The 25,949-nt window shown below is 44.1% G+C and overlaps 1 protein-coding gene across 4 annotated transcripts in view; it reads right to left on the bottom strand.

Moving 5' to 3' along the window:
- The window catches only part of LOC126278092 (lysosomal-trafficking regulator), a 543,055-nt gene that overhangs the window by 502,490 nt on the left and 14,616 nt on the right, over positions 1–25,949 (bottom strand). For 3 of the 4 annotated variants that reach the window (XM_049977935.1, XM_049977937.1, XM_049977938.1), the window contains exons 3-5: positions 17,854–18,028; positions 10,106–10,269; positions 1,054–1,219 (exon numbers count right to left, since the gene is read on the bottom strand). In XM_049977935.1, coding sequence (XP_049833892.1) covers positions 1,054–1,219; positions 10,106–10,269; positions 17,854–18,028 — 505 coding nt within the window. The remainder of the gene's footprint in view (positions 1–1,053; positions 1,220–10,105; positions 10,270–17,853; positions 18,029–25,949) is intronic. The other variant, XM_049977936.1, reaches the window with a different exon arrangement.

The raw sequence follows: 25,949 nt of genomic DNA, 5'->3' as shown, positions 1-25,949 counted from the left end.
GAGGATAGAGGAGAGAGCATGGCTTGAACAGAAAGAACCAGCACAATAAATAGATTTAGTACTTAGTCAGTCTCAAACCCAACATAACATTAGGCTCTCTAAAGAATAAGTAAATCAACAGCTCTTGCGTGCCAACAGATGTCATCAAACATTGGGGAATAAATGTCTTACAGGACATTAGACAAGTAACTCAAACTTAAGAGTATACAATTACAGCTACTGCAAAACTTAGGCATGGATACTAATCGCTGGTTAACTACAATAATTCAGCATATTTGAGAGGTGACTCCTGCTAAAAATTTGTGTGTTCAAAAGTTTCTCCGCAGTGCTGTATGACTGTTAGCTGCGCGTCCCGTATGCCACACTCAATATACCGAAATGAAACTCAGTGAAATACAAGTTATTAATTTATTGAATATTCATTTTTACTTACAAATTTTCACTTTATATGTTGAAAGTGTCCCCCTTGTTGTTGAATACACAAGTCAATCATATAGCACATGCAGATAACAATCATAATGCACTGCAGAGAGACTTTTTGAACACCCCGTATATAAAGCTCTGCAAAGAGACAGTTGAAAAATTACAACTTATTCCGAAGTTAAACATTTGACAAAAGACACTCATTCTTAAAAACCATAAAGAGTAGTACTGTCAGGGAATATTCAATAACGAATTGTGGGAAATGAAAGGAAGGGGGTAGGACAGAAGGATACAAGATGTAAGGCTGAGAAGAAACCCGTGAAAGTAAGGAACAGATGAAGTGAAAAAGATCACTGATACACTGTAAGCTAAAAGGATAGCCTTCAAACGCAGAAGACTATGAAAAACCATTAATTAAACTAATATCAATGTATTACTTTAAGTGCAGGAGGTGAAGGAGGAGGTAGCTGTTACACCATCTTCATTAAAAATTTCAGGAATATTGATAAATTACAAAAATTTCAGCCTGTAAGAAATAAAGACAGAAGAAATGGTTGATAAAAGTGGTAAGGAAGAAAGGAACAAACAAACAAGGTACTCCCTGGCAGCAATACTGCCTTACACACTTACTGAAGTGAAGTACTCAAAGTCCATGGGATTGAGGCGTATGCGGATGACACTGAGAGGCTCCGCCCTCTCACCACCTGACTCGCTGCTGCTACCACTAGCTGCTGCCGGAGCACTTGTGGCACTGCGAGCGACAGAATGGCCATCTGAACCCAGTCCTCTGGACCTACTAGACAGAACACTAGTAATTGTCACTGCACTGCGGAAGATGGAGTGCTGCATTTTGTCACTGATGGGAAAAATGAAGAAAAACATTTTACAGAAAACAGTCATTGCTTCTCTGCAACAAAGGGAAAAAATTAAAACATTTCAAATATTCTATGGAAAATACATTAACCTACAATTAGCTTAGGAAAAAGTGAAGATAACAATGACACTCAATCAAGATTTCCATCATGAATATGTTCGATAATTACTAAAAATGCCTTAGCATGGAGACACTTAAAATCAACAAGGTCGTCCTCTGAAAGGTGTTGCTTAAATCATTGCAGCACCCATCAGCTGTCCTGGATAATGACTTTTATGTCTCTGGACCACCAAGGCACTGGTCGACGATGGTGGAGACCTGTGGAGAGGGGGATAGGTGCGCCAGCGGCATGAAAAAGAGTGGTAGAGATGTCTCGCACAACTGCGTCAATGCAATCCAAGAGAGAGGTGTCAAAGTGCAAAGCAGGCATACATAAAGGCCAAGAGGCTTTACAAAATGTCAAACTTGGGTGCCTGTCATCCTGGCAGTGGCAGGGGAATGACAGGCTCAATGGAAATTGGCCACTGTCATAAAGATAATCACTGTGTCACCAATGTAGGGAAGCCAAGAGAGCAAGGGAGGAGATCGTGAGATCGACAGCAGAAAAGGTGCTGTGAGCAGCATTGAAGTAAGTAAAGCAACCATCATTGAGGAGAAACAAATCACAGTCTGTAAGAAGTTGGTCAATTAGAAGACCCCTACCCATCAAAGTGGCACTCCCCCACAGGGAGTGTTGGGCACTGACGTCCCTGAGGAGGCAGTAAACAGGGAGGAGTTGCTGTATTCAGGTAGGGGGTCAACATAAGGAAGTAGCCTCCTGGAAGGAGGTAGACATTGCATATGGTGATTGCTGTGGTCATTCGCACATGTACTGCTATTGCTTCTGTGTCCGTACAGATAGGAATCCAGTCACTGATGACATCATTGCAAAATAAAGTGCAGACTCTTCCACACACTATTCTGGGGATGGCATGGTTCTGACAGAAAGTCCGATAACCATGAAACGTTGGAGAGTGGTCATCACAGAAGTGCGTTTTTTGAAGAGCAAGAGAGAACGTAGAATAGGAGGAAACAAGTTGTAGTTCTGGTAGGTAACAGTAATATCCGTTGCAGTTCCGCTGGATTATTGTGTGGCTACGGTCCAGGGTAGATATATAGAAGCCGAGTGGAAGTCATATTACCGGGTCAGTGGTTGTCACCAACAAGTATGGGCTGAATTCCCCGAGGAAGCCAGGGAAGCCTCATCCTTTGACATGCACTGCTTCTTCTTCTTCTTCTTCTCCCTCGCAGGGAGGGAGGAGGTGTTATCAGTAAGGGAATAGGCAATGCTGCCAGGATCGGACAGAGAGCGAGCAGATTTGGGGCCTCAGAGTGTGAGTCCCTTATGCGACCTGAGGTTGCAGGCTTCCTACCTTGAGAACGCTCGGGAGGGGTGTTCTGAGAGGGAGCCCCATAGCTAGCACGAACCAGAGAAGAGGATGTCTTTATTCCAAGAATTCTTTTTTCCTTTTTATACACTAGAAATTCTAGTGAGTATGGAGAATGGAGACCAAAGCAGTTTACACAGTTAGGCAGCAGGGTACAAGGCTTCCCACATAAAGAGGGCACCAACAATCACCGCAGATGGGAACGGGACTGCATCGCGAGGACATGCGGCCAAACTCGAGGCAATGGACACAACACTTGGAAAGTGGAATGTATGGTTTGACATTGCATCTATATAGAATTACCTTGACCTTCTCGGGCGGCATGTCCCCCCTCAAATCTCAGATGAAAGTGCCAGTGTCCACACAATGGTCCTTAGGGCACCTCTGGACACACCAGATGAAATGAACACCACGTTATTCCAGACCAACCTTAAGGAGGAGGAGCTCCCTATTGAAAATTACACCATGTGTCATATTGAGTGACTTGTGAGGAGCGGTATTCACTGGAATGTCTCTTTAAATGGTTGCAGGCAAAGAGGGAGCTTGACTGACTGGCAGAAGTTGTCTTGACAAGGAGGGAGCCAGATCTCATCTTGCTTCACAACTCAACTTCACTGAACTTGTCCTCAATGTATTCCACAAACAAAAGGGGTTTGGTGGCAGCAAAAGTTTCCCCATCAGTCCTAATACAGGTGACGTACTGCGGAAAGGGTTTCACCCCAAGCCAGCGGGCCTGGCCCTCCTGCCAAGGAGAGCAAGGGCAGGAAGGCACAAACAGGAACTGACACAGAACTATTTCTAGGAAGAGATGCAGTTGCAGAAGAGCAGCCAGGGAGTTTAACACATTTCATGCGCCAAACATCAGCTCTGCTACCACTCATTCTGTGCAGGGGCTCACCTCGAGGGGAACCACCCAGCCACAGCAATGGCCGCCCTGCAAGACAGTCATTGCCAGGAGTTCTGATGCCCTGAAAAGATGGGCAACCACTCCTAGGCTTGCAGGAGCCATTCACATTGCAGGTACCAGTACTGTGATCCCTGTGGTTTCAGGGTGCAGCCAGATGGGTACATAACAGGCCCACCACACAGACTGTCTACCAAGCTGGTGAGCTAGCAAGGAGGCATAAGGGCTGTGGTGGAGAGGGAGGGAGGGGGGGGGGGGAGATTGAGGAGGAGGAGGAGGAGGAGGAGGAGAGGAACCTACAGCAAAGGCGCTAGGGAGGGAGTTCTTCCCCATAAAGAAGAATAATTCTGTTTCTTCCATGCCCCAGCACTCATTATGCTCTCTGGACATACTAATTTCTATTTCTTGGCACTCTTGCCCTCACAGTTGCTTTCTGTATTTAATTTTTACAAATCCTTTACCAAGTGCCTTCACACTACTTCCAGCTATCTGTTTTTACTTTCTTTGATCTCCTTCCAGACTTGGTCCAGACAGACCGCTCCTTGCCATGTGCCCCAGGTCTGTGCACACCAGCCTTGTGATGGTTCCAAGATCCCTGCCTGGCGATATGGCCACTGGACGCTTCTGCTCCTCAACACTGCAATCCTGCGATAAGCAGCACCAATGCCGATGGTGGTGGACCTTAGCCCTAAGCTGTCAACAAGACCGCTGCCCACACAGAGATGTTAAGATGTGCTACCACCTCCCCTCCCCTTCAGTGAGAGAGGGGGATGGGGGAGCTGCTGCGTCAAGGCCCTGTGGCTATTCAGCCAGCAACCAACAACACAAATGGGCTGTGCAACCAATGGACCTCCCTCCTGACAGACATGAGAGGGTCGCACTCTTCCCAGTTACCTGGCAGCAATTCTAGTGCTGCCAGCAGACACTGGTTACATGGACCCTTTCTTCTCCACGTGCCACAAGACTGAAAATAGTACCAGCAGAATCCTAGAGCACGGGCAGTATTTATGCCAGTGCTTGGGTCATGATGAACCAACTTCACTCTAAGTGAGCTTCCTGCACCAGATGCGAATTGTGAAACCATTCCATCAATCAGCACCTCACTCTGGAGCCACCATTACAACGACATCACCATCCACATTCAACTTCCCATCCAGAAGCTGCCATGACGACCTTTACAACAAAGAGACGCACCCCCAGATGCAATAACCTGCAGTCAGACTTTGTAATATCTGTTATCTTTTCATGTCATTGATTATACCGATCTTAAACTTTTTCCAGTCCTCTCAGGACTATGACTTGTCTACGTCTTATACAGGCATTGACAGTGGCGAGCTTAGTGATGGGTAAGTTATTGTGTCACACCAAGTTCCATCGGAGACAATTACAGGGCTTCAGCTTTCTGTTATTTTTCTTATTCATTAAATATTACGGATGTGACTCATTTTAAGGTATTGTGTTTGAATCTGATTCCCCTTGGAGTAAACTATTTATTTATGTACAATAAACTTCACAATTATTATTTTTTTTACCTGGGTGATTTTCCTTGCACTGCGGACATAGTAAGTACAGCTGCTTCTCTTTTTTCCAAAGACCACTCAATTTTCCTATTGGTGTTACGTATCATTCCCCTAATTATATATGCTTCTATAGTCTCGCATTTGACCTCTAGCCATTCCTGCTTAGCCATTTTGCACTTTCTGTCATTCTCATTCTTCAGACAAGGATTTTTACTATGCCTTGTCTTTTTACCTGTTTTATCCTCTTCTGCCTTCACTATTTCATCTCTCAAAGCTACCCACTTGTCTTTTACTGTAATCATGTCCCCTGTTTCAGTCAATCATTGTCTAATGCTTGCACTAAAAGTCTCAAGAACCACTGGTTCTTTCAAACTATACAGGAACCAACTCTCTAATTTCCTACCCTTTTGCAATTTCTTCAGATTTAATCTGCAGTTTCCTAACCAATAAATTATGGTTACACTCCACATCTACTCCTGGAAATTTGTTACAGTTTAAAATCTGATTCCAAAATCTCTGCCTTATCATTATATAATGATTCTGAAATTTTCTATCCTCTCCAGGTCTCTGATACATGTACAACCTTCTTTCATCATTCTTATAACGAGAGGAAGCAATGATTAAATTATTCTCTGTGCAAAATTCCACCAGACGGCTTCCACTTCCCTTCCTTTCCTACACTCCATATTCTCCTCCTATTTTTCCCTTTCCTAGTATCGAATTCCTGTCCCTCATTACAATAAATTTTTCCTCTACCTTAACTATCTGAATAATTTCTCCTTCTATCTCAACAAACATTTTTTCAATCTCTTCATCAGATGTGGAGTTAGTCGGTATATAAATCTGTACTACTGTGGTGCACATTGGCTTTGTCAGCTTCGCTACAATAATGTGTTCACTGTACTGTTCATAGTAGAGCTTACCCACATTCCTATTTTCTTATTCATTATTAGAGCTATTCCTGCATTATCCCTAACTGATTTGGTATTAATAACCCCATACTCACTGGACTGAAGTCCTAATCCTCCTGCCAACAAACTTCACTAATTCCCAATATATCTAATGTCAATCTATCCATTTTCTGTTTTAAGTTTTCTAATGTACCTGCTCAATTAATGGATCTAATATTCCATACTCCGACCAACAGAATGCTGGTTTTACTTTTTCTGATGATGATATCCTACTTAGTAGTCTCCGATTGGGGATGTGAACGAGGTCTATTTTACTCCCAAGTTGGGTGATGTTACATGGTCAGATCAGTCAATCATCCTGACTGTTGCCCATGCAGCTACAGAAAAGGCTGCCGCCCTCTTCAAGAACCACATGTTTGTCTGGCACCTCCACCGATATCCTCCCAATGTGACTGTAACTGTGGTACACCTATCTGTATTGTTGAGGCACCCAAGCCACCCCATCAACTGCAATGTCTGTGGTTCAATGGGAAAGCAGTACCCCACCTGAGTACAATGAACGTATGGCAGATACTCTGAATTTTGTTCCCACAGGCTTTCAAAACATTTGAGAGAAAGGGAACAAAATAATGGTCGCATGGTATCTTATTCCAAAATGACAGCTGCACCTACTCTCGCAGCAAGCAAAACAAAAGGAGAAAGCTGGTTAAATATTTTCAAATACAGACACAACTACACACATCAAAAAAAGTTTTCCATCATCTCTGTTCCAAGAGTTGTGGAACCTGTAGAGAAAATTGGAATAAAGATCAACAGAAACATCATTCCTGCCCTTTTTATTGCTCATGAGAAGCACACATTGTATGTTGTATCACCATACAGCGAGACCTTCAGAGGTGGTGGTCCAGATTGCTGTACACATCTGTACCTCCAATACCCAGTAGCACAACCTCTTGCATTGATGCATGCCTTCATTCATCTTGGCATACTATTCTCAAGTTCACCAAGGCATTGTTGGTCCAGACTGTCCCACTCCTCAAAGGCGATTCTGCGTAAATACCTCATAGTGGTTGGTGGATCACTTCGTCCATAAACAGCCATTTTCAATGTATCCCAGGCACGTTGGATAGCGTTCATGTCTGGAGAATATACTGGCCACTCTAGTCAAGTGATGTCATTATCCTGAAGGAAGTCATTCACAAGGTGTGCACCACGGGGGCACAAATTTTCACCTTTGAAGACGAATGCCTCACCAATGTGTTGCCAATATGGTTGCACTATCAGTCGGAGGATGGCATTCATATATCACACAGCCGTTACGGCGCCTTCCATGACCACCAGCAGCGTACATTCGTCCCACACAATGTCACCCCAAAACAGCAAGGAACTTCACCTTGCTGCACTCGCTGGACACTGTGTCTAAGGTGTTCAGCCTGACCGTGTTGCCTCAAAACACATTGCCGACGATTTTCTGGTTGAAGGCACTCATCAGTGAAGAGAATGTGATGCCAATCCTGAGCGGTCCATCCGGCATGTTGTTGGGCCCATCTGTACCACACTGCATGGTGTCGTCTTTACAAAGCTGAACCTTACCATGGACACCAGGTGTGAAGTTGCGCATCATGCAGCCTATTGTGCTTAGCTTGAGTCATAATATGACATCCTGTAGCTGCATGAAAAACATTAGTAAACACGGTAGTATTGCTGTCAGGGTTCTTCCGTACCGTAATCTGTAGGTAGTGATCATCCACTGCAGTAGTAGCCCTTGGGCGGCCTGAGCGAGGTATGTCAACAATATTCACAGTCAACACCTATCTTCAGGAGTTCTGGGAACCGGGATGATGCAAAACTTTTTTTTAAGTGTGTACAAACGTGACAATGGTTTTTATTACAATAAAAAATGTAAACTTTTAATTTTATTTATGTTTTTGTAATGACAAAATATCATATTTGTAAATATTGTTATCTCAGATTTAGTATGTACAAGCACCGAATGGTCACTGGCTCTTGTTCAGGAGTTCAATGAAAAAGTAACTATGTAATGTAAAGATAAGAAGCTGATCTGAGATTGAAGAAACTTAGTTAGGATAAGCAGTTCCGGTCTGGATAGGCTGGTAGCGTATTGACTGAGCAAAGCATGTGAACATGTGAACAGCCTGCTACGAGTCATTGCACCGAGTTCACAGGGTAGGCCACAAGGCTTTGCCAGTTCGCATCAAAACTCACTGAATGATTGACAGTGATGAAATTGGGTCAACGGAGACAGTAAGAATATTGTCCAATCGTATACCAGTTAGAATTTTGTAATGATTAACTACCGCCTGCACCTCATCCTCATTATATTAAGAGAAGGTATGTTTCCAGCAGATCTGAATTACACTATGAACCAGAAAAATTACTGAATGTATTAATAAATGGACTAAGTATGATTTTTATGAGACTTCATCTACCTTGAATCACTACACCTATTATGGCGTGTTGCATCCAACCAAAACTGCACCGATGTCCCATTACAAAATTTTCTAATGTACAAAACTTGTAATTTTTTTTTCACATGTTGTTAGGAAAAGAACTTCTATGTTTGTATTTATCTGAGGAACATTAGTACTGAATTCTTGATAGATGGTGCAAGCAATTAAGACTTGCAAGGTTCTGAACAATTGTAAGTGAAGTGCATGATGACATCAATATAACTATGATGGTACATAATCGAAGTCCACCAAACTAAATTTTGTGACTATTAATTTCTATTTCTTAACGATATATTTTAGCATAAAGGTCAAAATAAATGTGAAATTTCAGATCTTCTAAAGAGTGTCACTACAGTCAACCAGCAGTAAAATTCTAAAGTGATTTCTGCACTGCCATATATCTACACAATTTCTATGGAATTCACACTTAAGTATGTAGAATCAGCTTCATAAAGAATCACTTTCAGCCTATTTCTTGACCACTGAACTGTCGAATAGGCATGTGGAAAAATGAACATCTACACCTTTCTGTGCTAGCTGTGATTTGTTTTATTTTATTACAATGGTCATTACTCCCCAAATAGGTGGAAGGCAACAAAATAGCTTGTGATTTTGAGGAGAAAGTTAGTGATTGACATTTCACGAAAAGAGCTTTCCTCAACAAAAAATGCCTTTGTTTTAATGACTACAACTGCCACCTCGCTTGTTTTATCTTTAACATTCTCTGCCCTACTCAGCAATAATACAAAAAGAGATGCCCTCTTTTGAACTTTTCCAGTGTCCCCTATTTAGAAATGAACAAGATTTATGCCAACAACTAATTAGTTCAAAACAGAGGTGTCCTTGTGGGACAGCAATTGTTTCTATTCTACTTAATCAAAAATCATGCAAGGTAAGAGTAGTAAAGATATATTTTAATGGTTTGGATTGGATTGATTTGGGGAGAGGAGACCAAACAGTGAGGCCATCAGTCTCATCGGATTAGGGAAGGTAGTCAACCATGCCCTTTCAAAGGAACCATCCCAGAACTTGCCTGAAGCAATTTAGGGGAATCACGGAAAAACTAAATCAGGCTGGCTGGACACAGGATTGAACCGTCATCCTGCCAAATGCAAGTCCAGTGTGATAATCACTGTGCCACCTCGCTTGGTCATATTTTAATGCACAGCTCTCTGTCTACTAAAATAGCTCTATAAGAACCTTATCCATTTCATCAGGGCAAATTCTTTCTGAAATAAAATGGAAATGTTTGACAACACATAACAAGATCAGTTACCCCACATCACACACAGGCAGTAATGTGCTAACAGCAGCCATAATATGGGCCACTGTTCTCTCTGATAAGATACAATCTCTGATAAGATATAAAGAAAAAGACTACTCAAAAATCAGCAGTCTTCATTACTCAATCAAATTATCAGAATGACTTCTATACAAACAACTGTATTACAGTTACTACTACAATTTGTTAAGCTTTACTGCTCTTCAACCTTCCAGAAAGTATGTATAAACTGAGATTTTTATCATTTTGTGTATCTCAGTTGTGTTTAAAACTACATTTAAATTTATACGTACCTAACAACATCAATTAATGGCCTGTCCATCGGGGGTCGTGGTTTCCACAGCTGTACAAATGGGTTGCACTCTTCATTTATTATGAGACTGCGAGGAGCAGCTTCTAGGCCGACTGGGAACAGGGACACCAACAGGGCACACAACTCACGTCCACAAGACAGGGACTGTTTTGAGAAAATGTCAATATTTACACATTAATAAAGTAGTTTATGAAAAAAAAGAATGTGATGTTATGTTGTACACTTTGTGTAAAAAATTAAAAACAAAGAAATTTTTCCAGTGATTATAAAAAAAGAATGAAGATACTGACAGGTGTCTTTCATCTTCTTATAAAGTGACGTGCTCACAAGAATATGCCGGAGGGGGGTTGGGGGGGGGGGGGGGGGGGTAGAGGAAGCTTTCGAGATGACGCACAATGCTGAAAGGTGGTGTACCGTACGCTGATGCACTAGCTACTGATGGCTGACATCCCACCACATCTATCCGTATAAGCCACGCATAACTTCAGTCACTAATTTTCACATCTTCATCTACATGATTACTCTGCAATTCACATTTAAGTGCTTGGCACAGGGTTCATCGAACCACAATCATACTATCTCTCTACCATTCCACTCCTGAACAGCGCATGGAAAAAACGAACACCTAAACCTTTCTGTTCGAGCTCTGATTTCTCTTATTTTATTTTGATGATCATTCCTACCTATGTAGCTTGGGCTCAACAAAATATTTTTGCATTCGCAAGAGAAAGTTGGTAAATAGATCTCGCCGTGACGAAAAACGTCTTTGCTTTAATGACTTCCATCCCAACTCGCGTATCATATCTGCCACACTCTCTCCCCTATTATGTGATAATACAAAACGAGCTGCCCTTTTTTGCACCCTTTCGATGTCCTCTGTAAATATCACCTGGTAAGGATCCCACACTGCGCAGCAATATTCTAACAGAGGACGAACGAGTGTAGTGTAAGCTGTCTCTTTAGTGGACTTATTGCATCTTCTAAATGTCCTGCCAATGAAACGCAACCTTTGGCTCGCCTTCCCCACAATATTATCTATGTGGTCTTTCCAACTGAAGTTGTTCATAATTTTAACACCCAGGTACTTAGTTGAATTGACAGCCTTGAGAATTGTACTATTTATCGAGTAATCGAATTCCAACGGATTTCTTTTGGAACTCATGTGGATCACATCACACTTTTCGTTATTTAGCGTCAACTGCCACCTGCCACACCATACAGCAATCTTTTCTAAATCACTCTGCAACTGATATTGGTCTTCGGATGACCTTACTAGATGGTAAATTACAGCATCATCTGCAAACAACCTAAGAGAACTGCTCAGATTGTCACCCAGGACATTTATATGGATCAGGAACAGCAAAGGTCCCAGGACGCTTCCCTGGGAAACACCTGATATCACTTCAGTTTTACTCGATGATTTGTAGTCTATTACCACAAACTGCGACCTTCCCGACAGGACGTCACGAATCCAGTCGCACAACTGAGACGATACCCCAAAGGCCCGCAGCTTGATTAGAAGTCGCTTGTGAGGAATGGTGTCAAAAGCTTTCTGGAAATCTACAAATATGGAATCAACTTGAGACCCCCTGTCGACAGCAGCCATTACTTCGTGCAAATAAAGAGCTAGCTGCATTGCACAAGAACGATGTTTTCTGAAACCATGCTGATTATGTATCAATAGATCGTTCACTTTGAGGTGATTCATAATGTTTGAATACAGTATATGCTCCAAAACCCTACTGCAAACCGATGTCAATGATATAGGTCTGCAGTTCGCTCCTACTACCCTTCTTAAACACTGGTGCAACCTGCGCAATTTTTTAATCTGTAGGTACAGATCTATCGGTGAGCGAATGGTTGTATATGATTGCTAAGTAGGGAGCTATTGTGTCAACGTAATCTAAAAGGAACCTAATCAGTATACAATCTGGAAATGAAGACTTGCCCATATCAAGCGATTTGAGTTGCTTCGCAACCCCTAAGGTATCTACTTCATGCTAGCAGATGTTCGTGTTTCAAATTCATGAATATTCCATTCGTCTTCCCTGGTGAAGGAATTTCGGAAAACTGTGTTCAATAACTCCGATTTAGCGGTCCAGTTGTCGGTAACAGTACCATCAGCACTGCGCAGCGAGGGTATTGACTGCGTCTTGTGTACTTTACATACAACCAGAATTTCTTCAGATTTTCTGCCAAATTTTGAGCCAATGTTTCGTTGTGGAACCTATTCAAGGCATCTCGCATAGAAGTCCGTGCCAAATTTCACACGTCTGTAAATTTTAGCCAATCTTCGGGATTTTGCGCTCTTCTGAACTTTGCATGCTTTTTCCATTGCCTCTGCAACAGCGTTCGGACCTGTTTAGTGTACCATGGGGAATCAGTTCCATCTCTTACCAATTTATGAGGTATGAATCTCTCAATTGCTGTTGCTATTATATCTTTGAATTTAAGCCACATCTCATCTACATTTGCATAGTCAGTTCGGAAGGAATGGAGATTGTCTCTTAGGAAGGCTTCTAGTGACACTTTACATCAGTGTAGGTACAGTGAGATAGTCTAGTGATTGTTGTGTTCACTATGGTCAACACAAAGGGAACACCACAAATGTTACACGGACAAATGACAGTGAATACGTAATTTTTTCCAGAGTTGGGTAAAGAAAAAAGTTTGCTGAAGTGGAGCATGTACCAGCATTGTCAACAGGCATGGTCTGACAAGTAGGGCATAACACTCACACCTTGTCCTGCTGCCTTGGTGACATGCCCTTCTTTTTTTATCTACCCCAATCCATCCCTCTCTCCTGTCTGAGAAGGGACCCAACAGTTCCAGAAGCTATGGTAGTGTTGTGGATTTTTGTGTGTGTGTGTCTGTAGGCAGAGGAACAATGCATAACCTTATGTGGCTGAGTTACAGCAGTTCAGGACTGTCTACATTTTGATCTAAACAGTGTATGACTGAGATGGTGAGGTGCACTTATTCAAAGCAATTTGTAATTTTTTTTATGTGAGTTTGTGTCTTAGTGAAGATGGGATTGGTTTTTAGTTGAATTTTATGAGTAGGTGTTAGTGACTGTTGTAAACGGGGAAGTTGTTCTGGAGTATTAGGATAGTGTGCCGTCAAGAAGTAGAAGAATCGAAGAAATCCTAAAGGAAGTTGCTGATCTAGAGGCTACAATGTGCAGAAACTAGATGCAAATGATGAGAAGATAGATCAAGCTGATGCTGAAATTGAAGGGTTGAGTTGACACGAACAAGAAAGCCCTCATGAAGACAAACACTGAAGGTGTCAAATCTGATAAATTTCTAACTATAACAGCCACCAAATTAAACCATCAAATTTAATATGACTAATACTAAATTAAATCAACAATCTGATACATTAAATGAATGTATTGCCAACTCCCATCACAAAAACACAGTGATAAACAGAAATTTATCAGAATTCGATACCACAATATTAAATTAAGAATGAGAATTACATTCTGGCATAATTAAACAGCCTGATTTAGCCAGGAATGAGGTAAATGATCGGTCTTATGTATTAAATACAGATTTTAAACAAATCTCAGGCAAGTGTAGGAGTTGGTATCTCAAAATAAGGAACAGATCAGATGAAGTAACATTCCCCTTTAACAACATTGGAGAAATATGTTGTTAGTTTAATGGAACAAAAGGTTAAGGAAAATATTAAGCCATTTGTTACTACACCTTTTTCATCAGGTATTGTCTGTAAATAATCTGTTTTGGGTGAAATTTTTCAAATTTAGGGCACAACTGCACCTGCAATTGGAGGGAGATATAAGTAAATGAATTTTGTGGAATTAATTTGGTAATCAAGTACTATTTGACGTCCACTTGTATGGCATGTTTGATTTTGGTACAATAGTATGTAACCATAACATTATATATTAAAAACAAAGATTCCAAGACTTACCAAGCGGGAAAGTGCCGATAGATAGGCACAATAAATAAAACACACGAACACACACACAGAATTTCGAGCTTTCGCAACCGGCGGCTGCTTCGTCAGGAAAGAGGGAAGGAAAAGGAAAGATGAAAGGATGTGGGTTTTAAGGGAGAGGGTAAGGAGTCATTCCAATCCCGGGAGCGGAAAGACTTACCTTAGGGCAAAAAAAGGATAGGTACATACTCGCACGCGCGCGCGCGCGCGCACACACACACACACACACACACACACACACACACACACACACACACACACACACACACACACACACACACATCCATCCATACATACATACACAGACACAAGCAGACATATTTAAAGGCAAAGAGTATGGGCAGAGATGACAGAGATGGGCAGAGAATATTTTAATATATTTTTCCCATGTGGAAGTTTCTTTCTATTTTATTAACCATAACATTAGCTGTAAGAGAGAAAATTACTTTTGAAAGGAAATGAAATTCAGTTGTAAATCTAAGTCTAATTGTACGGGACAAACAAAAAGAAAATTAAATATTTTTGGAATACAAATAAAAAGAAAAGGGAAATTTGAAAAGGTAGCAGGCTTCAAACTTACACTAAGTAACACACATAAGGTGCGTCGATTGTAAGGGTGCTGGGACACATTTTTTTGACACCACTGGCAAAATGTACACCAAAGGCAAAATGTAGCTGTAATGACATCCCGAAACATTGGTTGGTCCACCCGGAGACTCCAAAAAATATATGAATATCTTTAAAATGATCTACATGGTGAATTGATTAATTTTATGCATAGGAAATTATTTCCATATAGTTGCCAATTAGTTGGATTTTTATTGTTTTGTATAAATATATGCTACTTATTTAAGAGAAAAACATGTACATTTCCTATAATGCAGTCAGAATCTATTGTTTTCACGTAAAAACTACAAGTCTTAAAAAGTTCTTTCTTGTAATCATGTTATGAAAGAACATTATTAAAACTTTACTGCAGTAAAATTAAAAGTAAAATATTGTAAGTACTAGGTGAAAAGAGTAGACATAAAGTGAAACAAGTTTACTGTAATGGACATTAAGATTAGAATATTTATCATATTAAGGAAAAGTTGCGTGCAAATGTAAGGACACATACTTTCAATTAAAACTGTGTCATGATTACTACTGTACAGTCAAACATGATAATACATTTGTTCATAATGAGAAGCATTTTAATCAGAATAAGATGGTCATTAACTTTATAATGTATTAGTAAATAAGATATTTATCACAGGATTTTACCGATACATTGTGCCAACATCACTAACCCACTTCACCACACTTAGTGAGCAAACTCCTCACTTATTATACGAGTGTTATGTTTGCTGTAGTTGGCATAGTTACAGTTGTTTACAAGTTTTTCCTCTTGTTTCTGTTTCATCTTATGCGAGTACAATAAAAGTTATTTGTTAAATACTGAGTAATTGCTTTATGTGGATTAAATACAAAATACGAGTTCCCATAGTGGTGACGCTGAATAAGGGAAACAAAAAATAACCGTGTGAATGTATGTATCATAGGTAATAACACCAGAAACTGAAATTGGGAATGAACAATACTTACCAATCAACCCAGAAGCACTATAGACAACTATTAACATTCCGCAAAATGGAACAAAGGGTGAAAATGCAAAATATGGGCGTACAAACGTGCGACAAGGAAATATTAAGCTTCCCACGACGTCAGCTCTGGTTCACACAGGCTGAACACATATTTCAACCGTGTCCTGTGTCCAATAGCACAGACAAATTTAATCTTGTGGGGTCACATCTTTATTTAGAAGGGAAAAAAACTGCAGATGAATATATGGGTGGCAAGACTCTGTCGCAAGTACTCAAAACCCTACACACATTAGAAGGCCCTCAACTTCTGTCTGAACAATCTTTACAGGTATTATGCCTTCATAAACTTCCAGCTAACATCTGTGTCATTACTGCAGCACAGACAGACTTGGTGTTGGAAGTCATGGCAAGAAGACAGATACCACTGCAAACAGCTCAAGTGAAATTTTACACATGTGCAAGAATCAACAACAGCCAACACAGATACTCCGGAATGTGGACAGTTGTACAAGCTGATGTCACTGACCCCAGAACACTCTTGAATACTTTACACCAGCAACATGGATTGTCCGAACACATGGTGGAGCAGCTAGAAGCAAAAGAGACAAAACTCAAGGTGCAAGTAGCTGCACACGAACAGCAGTTAAAAAGCTGGAAAAAAAAAAAATCAGAACATGCCACCCCACTAAACTTGCCAGAACAGTGGTGCTGGTACCATAGGCATTTTGCCAAACCCTAATCTGTCACAACAGCACAGGCACCCAGATTAGAGTTTGGTAAGAAGATGTACAAATGCCACATTATCTACTGCCAATCACTTACACCAACTGTGCTTACGGGTTCAGTCTTAAGTGTAGAGTTTTCCTACTTACATGGGTTCAGATTTCGGTGTCTACCGAATTAGGATCAATGTCGCAGTGATGGCACTAACATAATGTGCTTATTGCGACAACTGCCAGAATCCCTATCTACGGTGAAAAGCAATTAGCATTACACCTAGATTCGAACTTCCACCCAACACTGATTTTTGCGGTTGCCGACATGCCTGGGCTCATAACTGGAGCACACTTTTAACGTAACTATCAGTTTATGCACAACGTCATCACTGACTGCCTATCACAGAGCTGTGCCATTTTAAACACCATTCAGTGGGCAGAGTTAGCATTGTAGCAACAAGATCCTCTCTTGTGCCATCTTACATAGGAGCAACAGTATTGCAGTTCAGATGTGTGTCAGCCCTGAATGTGCCAAATACAATTAGGTGGGACAGAGAGAAAAGGAAATAGTGGCTCAGCATATCAGAGCAATATCTTCATGAGATTTTAGACATATTGTTTAACCTGGCACACTCAGGCATCTGAGCCACAGCCAAGTTAGTATCCGCCAAAGTTGTGTGGACCAGAGTGCAAAAAGACTGTCATGCATGGCCATGTGCAAGACTGATATGCCAGTTTAATAAGATCGACAGGCATTCCTTTGCAACTACTGCTCACTTCCCAATGCCATCAGCATGGCTTTTGCACACACCTGATGGTTTTTGCACATACATGCAGACATCGTAGGAGCACTAACATACTCTAGGAGACAATGTTATCTGCTCACAATCATCAATAGTTTTACCGAGTGGCCAGAAGTGTCATAATACAAATGGTGTGTGTGTGTGTGTGTGTGTGTGTGTGTGTGTGTGTGTGTGTGTGTGTGTGTGTGTGTGTGTGTGTATTTACATTACCCAGGTAACTCGTGATTACAAACCAAATTCAATTAATTTTCATTCTCCATTGTGCCTATTTGTCCACAAATTTTCTTCAGTATTTCTTCTTCTAATTAATGTCCGATTTCCTTGTGTCAGAAGTTAAAATGCATAAGACTGTACGACGTTACAGTCACCACAATGCTGATGGATAGTAGCCTCGTTAACAGAGACAAAACCAACAGGTTGTACCATGCACTTGACTGCCTCCCTACTTTGCACCCTCAATTCCCATCAATCAAACAAATGTAGGAGTCTTACACTGCTATTTTCCTGAAAACCAACTGCCAGCAGTCCAAGTGATACCTAACACCACAGCCCATGTCTTCCACAATTGAGTCCTTACTGTACACCCCATTCTGTTCCAGTTTTTTATGCTACTAATAGTCATATTCTTAGGCTACATAAATCACAGCCTATGCAGAAACTCACCGAGCAGTCCAGGTGGTGCAGGGCGGCAAGTGCCCGCCAGCCCCAGCCGCAAAGTAGCAGCCGAGCCAGCGGCTGGAGGTCCTCGCTGTGTGGCGGGCATAATGCGTGCACCTCTGTCAGTAGCTCACACCCGATCAGTGCTGCCACTCCAGTCGGGGAGCTGCCACTGCCACTGCTAAAACATTTGAATATCGGAGGATGTTTCATTCTGAGCAAATTCTGGGCTACTATTTTACTTATTTAATTATCGGGTTCTGTGGGACTGTGAAAGCCAAAGACACTCAGTTGTGGAACAAGTCACTATGTATTTTACAGATCGCCAATTAGAAAATTTATAAACGAAAAACCTAAAGAATGAATAAAACACACAAAATAACTGAAGAACAATATGTACAAATAAAACACTACAGAGAGAAAGTTTCTGCTATTGTGTGGAACTCATGTACAGAATACAAAGAGTGTGCCACAAGGAAACCTTTCAACTTGTAGCTGAATACTTGGGGTTTAACTTTTTTTTTTTTTCCTCAGCTCAGCTGGAAGCCCAATGACGATTAAACCTGATGGATACTGGACACCTCTCTGTACAATGTTTATGGACATGCTATCCAAGTAAATGCATAACATTTTACATCAACTGTCTACTGCATGAATGTGGTTGTTTATTGTGAATGAGTCATCATGCGAGCTCCATGGTATACAGTCACTACAGAGAAACATCTAAAGAAATGATACTACTGCATCATAGGCATAAAACAAAGCATAGGGCTATAGATAGAGAGATGCTCAATGAAATGTGTTTGGCTGTCAAGATAGCAATGCATGAAGTGTTCAGTGACTACTGCAACAGAATAATGTCAAAATAAGATTTACAAAAACGAAATTAATTCTGGTTGAATGTAAAGGCTCACAGCAACACGACATTAGTATCCAGTCACTCCCAGAAGGCAATGAAGATGCTGGTGATGAGAAATGATGGTGTAGGCACGCAGCGGTAAGGTCTTGAGTGTCTGTACGAAAATGTTATGAGGCAGGTGTTGATATAATCTGTCAATTCACAGAATTATAAAACTTTCATTACAAGTCAAAATAATCAAAAGTAGCCAATCAAATGCAACCAAACACACACACACACACACACACACACACACACACACACACACACACACACACACACACACACAGAGGAATACAAAAATGAAAAAATTAGAATAGCATAACAGATATCTGTGGCAGGATGATAGCTGGAATAAACGGTGAGTCATACACTCTGCAACACAATAAAATCTCTAGCCTTAACGCTTATCTTGGAGTCCAGACACTATACAAAACTTTGAAACCTTCATCACACTCACCTAATCATCAAAAATAGAGGGTAGATCCCCACCTGAATCTGCTTCTGCCCATTTATCACACTATAAAACATACACTGTTTAAACGTGGTGTACAATGATTTGAATGCCACAGGCATCACATACAGGAAGTCTTCTCATCGGAGTAGGAAGCTACATGTGAGGGGACAGTGGCCAATTCAGAGGCAGGTCAGGGACACTTCACCCCACCTAAGTGACCAACAGGAGAAACACCACAGTTGGCTTCACAAAAAGAGCAGCTTACTGTCTTTTTTTTTTGGGGGGGGGGGGGGGGGTTTAAGGCCGCTCAACTACTGAGGTCATTAGCGCCCAGTCACAATTGTAAGAGCACATAGAATGTAGTAAAACTCAAGGGGGAGGGGGGGGGGGGGGGAGGAGACGACACCAGAAAGTTCTTACAAAGATGAAGATAAAATAAGTGAAAGAGTTAGATGTCTTTGGACAAGCCAGTCGAGGTAATAAAACAAAGAACACGAGCAGCTACTCGAGCGTCATCAGCTAAAATATCCTGTAAAGTAGATGGCAGAGACAGGACAACACGAGATTGACTAAAACAGGGACACGACAATAAAACATGGCGCACTGTCAATGCCTGACCACAAGGGCACTGCGGGACTGGGTCACCTGAGAACAGGTAGTGGTGGCTAAACCGGCAATGCCCAATCCGCAACCTGGTCAGAAGGACCTCCTCTCGCCGAGATGATCGGGAGGAGGTTGTCCAAGCAGTTGGGAATGGTTTTACGGCCCGGAGCTTGTTTCCTTGAAGTGATGACCAAGTATCCCACCACAAAGACACAAGCCTCTTACAAACAACCCCACTAATGTCAGATGACGGGACACAATGGGAGGCTGGCCGAGGCAGGAGGACTGCAGCCTTGGCTGCAGCATCAGCAGCCTCATTCCCAGGCACTCCTACATGGCCGGGAACCCACAGAAAGCTGACAGGAGAGCCATCATCAGCAAAAGAATGGAGGGACTGCTGGATCCGTTGCACCAAGGGATGGACCGGATATGGAGCTCCAAGGCTCTGAAGAGCACTGAGTGAATCAGAGCAGAGGACATAAGATGAATGGCGGTGACGGCAGGCATACTGAACGGCCTGTGGAGAGCAAAAAGCTCGGCTGTAAACCTGGAACACTGGTCGAGGAGCCGGTATTTAAAGGTGACGGCCCCGACGACAAAGGCACAGCCGACACCATCGTCAGTTTTGGAGCCATCAGTGTAAATAAAGGTGTGACTGGCAAGTCGCGTACGAAGTTTGTCAAACCGTGAGCAATACACTGCAGCCGAAGTACCCTCCTTCGGGAGCGAGCTGAGGTCGAGATGAATATGAACCGGACCCTGGAGCCAAGGTGGTCTCGGGCTCTCACGCTCTCTAAAGGTGGTAGGAAGGGCAAAATCCAATTGTCGAAGCAGGCGACGAAAGCGGACTCCAGGGGGCAGCAAGGCAGACACGTACAACCCATACTGACGGTCGAGAGAATCAGCGAAGAAGGACTGATAAGAGGGGTGGTCGGGCATTGATAACAGCCGGCAGGCATACCGACAAAGCAGTAAGCCACGCTGGTAGGTCAATGGTAATTCGGCAGCTTCAGCATAAAGACTCTCGATGGGACTAGTGTAGAACGCTCCGGTTGCAAGACGCAACCCCCGATGGTGGATGGAGTTGAGACGGTGTAAGAGGGATGGCCGAGCAGATGAGTAGACGAGGCTCCCATAATCCAGCTTTGATCAGACTATGGACCGATACAAGCGAAGCAGGACAGTGCGATCCGCTCCCCAAGATGAACCACTAAGAACTCTGAGGACATTAAGGGAACTTGTACAACGGGCAGCCAAATAAGAGACGTGCGGAGACCAACAAAGTTTCTTGTCCAGTGTGAGCCCTAGAAACTTAGTTGTTTCCACGAATGGGAGAACAACGGGACCGAGATGTAAGGATGGTGGAAGGAATGCTTTATATCGCCGAAAGTTGATGCACACTGTCTTCTCTTCAGAGAACCAGAAGCCATTAGCCACACTCCACGAATATAGGCTGTCAAGACAATGCTGAAGGCAGCGCTCCAGAAGGCATGTTCTCTGGGGACTGCAGTAGATCGCGAAGTCATCCACAAAAAGAGAGCCTGAGACATTAGGTGGAATGCAATCCATAATTGGATTGATCGCTATGGCAAAAAGGGCTACGCTCAAGACGAAGCCCTGAGGCACTCCGTTCTCCTGGAGGAAGACGTCAGACAATACGGAACCCACACGTAACTTAAACTCCCACACGTAACCTAAACTTTCGATCTGTTAAAAAGGAATCAATAAAAAGGGGCAGGCGACCGCGTAGACCCCACCTGTGCATAGTGCGTAGGATACCTCCTCTCCAACAGGTCTCATAAGCCTTCCCAAAATCAAAGAACACGGCTACCATTTGGCGCTTTCGCAAAAAGTTGGTCATGATGAATGTCGACAAGGTCACAAGGTGGTCAACAGCGGAGTGGCGGTGACAAAAGCCGCATTGAACTTTGGTAAGTAGCCGTCGAGATTCAAGAATTCAAACTAACCGAGCATTAACCATGCGCTCCATCACCTTACAGACACAGCTTGTAAGAGAAATGGGGCGGTAACTAGAAGGAAGGTGTCTATCCTTCCTGGGTTTGGGTATAGGAACAACGACGGCATCACGCCAATGCATGGGGACTTTACCTTCGGTCCAGACACGACTGTAGGTACGAAGAAGAAAGCTTTTGCCTGCCAGAGAAAGGTCTGTCAGCATCTGAACGTGAATGGCATCTGGCCCCGGAGCAGACGACTGGGACAGTGCAAGTGCACGTTCGAGTTCCCGCATAGTAAAGGGGGCATTATAATTTTCCAGATTCAGAAGGAGGAAGGAAGGTCGCCGAGCCTCTTCTGCCTCTTTCCTGGGAAGGAAGGCAGGGTGGTAATGGGCGGAACTTGAAACCTCCGTGATCAAACGGCTGAAGGCGTTGGAGACATCCACAGGATCAACAAGTACCTCATTATCTGAAGTCAGGCCAGGTACCGAGGAGTGGGCCTTAATGCCCGACAGCCGGTGCAGGCCACCCCAGATGACAGAAGAGGGAGTAAAACTGTTAAAGGAGCTGGTGAAAGAGGCCCAACAAGCTTTTTTTGCTGTCTTTGATGACTCTAAGGCATTGCGCTCAGAGTCGTTTGTATCCAATACAATTCGCCAACGTAGGATGGCGGCGAAAGGTGCGTAAAGCATGTCGTCGAGCACAGATAGCGTCTCTACATGCCTCATTCCACCAGGGGACGGAAACATGATGTGAAGAAGAGGTAGTACGAGGAATGGAACGTTCGGCAGCATTGATGATAACAGCCGTGAGGTATTCGACCTGACTGTCACAACTGAGAAAATCGTGGTCCAGAAAGGTCGCCAGGGAGGAGTAAAGTCCCCAGTCAGCTTTCGGTATATTCCAGCTCGAAGGACGTAGGAATGGGGTGTGGTGCAGGAGACGAACGACACAGGGGAAATGGTCGCTCGAATAGGTGTCAGAAAGGACATACCACTCGAACCGATGGGCAAGAGTGGTAGAACAGATCGAGAGGTCCAAGTGGGAGTAGGTATGAGTAGAGTCCGAGAGGAAAGTCGGGGTGCCAGTATTGAGGCAGACAAGATTGAGATGGTTGAAGACATCCACCAAGGGGGAGCTTCTCTGACAGGATGCAGGAGAGCCCCAAAGGGGATGATGGGCATTGAAGTTGCCAAACAATAAAAACGGCGGAGGAAGCTGAACAATCAGGTGCATCATGTCAGCCCGACTAACTGCGGATGATGATGGAGTGTAGACAGTACAAACAGTAAAAGTAAAGGCAGAAAGAGTAATACGGACAGCTATTGCTTGGAGTGGGGTGGTCAATGGGATGGGATGGTAATAGACATCGTCCCGAACGAGCAACATGACCCCACCATGAGCTGGAATACCGTCCACAGGGGTGAGGTCAGACCGCTCCGAGGTATAGTGGGTAAAGGCAATACGGGCAGTTGGGCGCAACTTGGTTTCCTGGCGACCAAGGACGAGCGGACAGTGCAGGCGGAGGAGCAGTAGTAATTCCTCCCGATTAGATCGAATACCTCATATGTTCCAATGTAACAAAGCCATCGCTAGTCAGAAAAAAGGAGGAACAAAACGGGTGAAGAGCTGGTCACCTCGACGGCCGCGGAGGGCCAGTTTTCGAGGGAACAACGCTACAACCGGCGGGACGCGGATCCTGTTCCATCGAGTCGTCGCCAGCTGTGGCTGCATTCCTGGGTTGCGTAGGAGGGGCAGCATCATTCGCTGACGACAGGCCAGCTGAGCGCCTGGCAGCAGAGCGTCCCGGCGAAACCAAGGACAGCCGGGAGTAGTGACTCACGGATGGAGCGTCAGACGAAACGCCGGGATGGAGAGGGGGATGAAGACTTCTCTTCTTCTTGGAGGCCTGCTTGGAAGTCCGATGAGGCACGGGGATGGTGGGCTGGACCCGAAGAAGGTCCTCACGCGCGTGGTCCGTTTTGAAATGTCGGACCTCGGAAGCCGGGGTCCGGAAGGTTTCCCCGATGGACGCCTGAGAAGAGGATCGCTTCTCAGGCGGCGGAGGGGGAGGAGGAGGAAATGGTGGCCCCTGGGGCAGAGGGGGCAGGGGCTGCGAGGGAGGAGGATTTGGAAGGGAGGGATTTAGGAGGCGGAGGCATAGACCCCGGGTGGGGTGAGGAGGTGCAGGGGGGACAGGATAGGGTGAGGATAATGTGGAAGGGGTGGAAACGACTGAGGCAAACGAAGTTGTCAACGTCAAGGGATGGAGGCGGTCATACTTCTTCCTGGCCTCAGAATAAGAGAGACAGTCCAAAGTTTTTAATTCTTGAATCTTCTTCTCCTTTTGATACGCGGGGCAGTCTAAAGATCTAGGCGAGTGGAGGCCAGGACAATTGACGCACCAACGTGGTGGGGAGCATGTATGTTCCTCACGAAGAGGACTTCCACAATCGCCACAAAGGGGCTCAGCCTCACACCGTGACAACATGTGCCCGAAGCACAAACACCGAAAGCAGCGCATAGAAGGCGGGACGTAAGGTCGCACGTCGCACCAGTAGCACATCACCTTTACCTTCTCCGGGAGAACGTCCCCCTCGAAGGCGAGGATAAAGGCCCCGGTGTCGATGCGACGGTCTTTGAGGCCACGCTGGACTCGCCGGATGAAATGCACGCCTCGGCGCTCCAGGTTGGCCCTGAGCTCCTCATCAGATTGCAGCAGGAGGTCCCGGTGAAAAATAACCCCCTGCGTCCTATTCAGTGCCAGATGCGGGACAATGGACACTGGGATGTCCCCTAGTCGGTCGCACACCTGGAGCGCCGCCGACTGTGTGGCGGAGGTGTTCTTTATAAGAACGGACCCCGAACGCATTTTACTGAGGGCCTCGATTTCCCCGAAGATGCCCTCAATGTGCTGGACAAAGAACATGGGCTTGGAGGTGGCGATCGTCCCCCCATCGGTCCGAGAACAGACTAAATAGCGGGGGAAGTACTTCGCCCCAAGCCAGCGGGCCTGTTCTTCCTCCTAGGGAGTGGTCAAGGGGGAAAGGGCAGGAGAACCAGAACCAGAACCAGAGACAGTACCTTTCTTTTTAAAAGACTCGGCCGCAGATCGACCTGATACATGTTGACGTTTCATCTGCGAAACGTCCGCCCCAATACCACCCACTCCGAGCGAGGGCTCTCCCCATGGGTGCCACCCGGCCTCAGCAAGGGCCACATGGCAGGATGACCGTTGCTGGGAGTCCTGATGCCCCAAGGAGACGGGCATCTACTCCTTGGCCGACATGGGGAGGGTGCAGCTCACGTATCGGCAGTACAATCCCTTTGTTGCCAGGGGGCTACAACCTAGAGAGTACATGACGACCCCACCACAACTGGCTGGCTACCGTGCTGGATTTCGGGTGCCATGGAAAGTCCATCATGATTGTAGGTGCAGATGGGGATGCACTATGGGCATAACTCGTGCAACCTATCAGGCGTTTAGGCCCAATTGGAGGAATAGTGGGTGCGTTTACAACGCCGGGCCAATGCTGAGTGCCAAGGTCTTAGTGCACTGAGGACCCGTGATACACCACGTAAGGTGTCCTTCCCCAAAAGGCTCGTACTTCTGTAGAATTTTGACAAATGGAGGTCAAACCCCAAGGGGGACCATCACATGGAAGGCCGAAATGGTTGAAACTCCTTTTAGTCGCCTCTTACGACAGGCAGGAATACCTCGGGCCTATTCTTACCCCGGACCCGCAGGGGGCAGCTTACTGTCTGTCACTGCCAGTCACTCCTCCTCCCATAACTCTATGGATCTCTGACTCACCAGTGAGATGACAGCCTGCAAGGGAACAGCACAACAAGTCATACCCCTGCATGCCTTGTTGGTTCCCTTGGTCTGCCTGTTCATTTCCTAGAATTTCCACATGCCCCAATACCCAATAGAATGACATCTGCTTCGCCCCCTGTTGATGGAAGTAAGTATGGTTAGTCATGTATGAGTTATACCATTTTCTCTCCTGAGTACATGTAGAATGATTGTAGGGCAGTAAGGGAATCGGAGCAGATGAATACTGTTTGCTCTGAAGACACCTCATCTGCTCCAGTGAGATGATATATGGATCTCTGCATTAAATACAGGATATTCACAGTGAAGGCGGCTCCAGAAGACACAGCTGGAGAACACTACTGAATGGAA

This window comes from Schistocerca gregaria, chromosome 6, assembly GCF_023897955.1.
Source record: "Schistocerca gregaria isolate iqSchGreg1 chromosome 6, iqSchGreg1.2, whole genome shotgun sequence".
Classification (NCBI taxonomy): Eukaryota; Metazoa; Arthropoda; class Insecta; order Orthoptera; family Acrididae; genus Schistocerca; species Schistocerca gregaria.
Note: the sequence above shows the minus strand (reverse complement) of the source record. Positions and strands in the feature narration are given on the sequence as shown.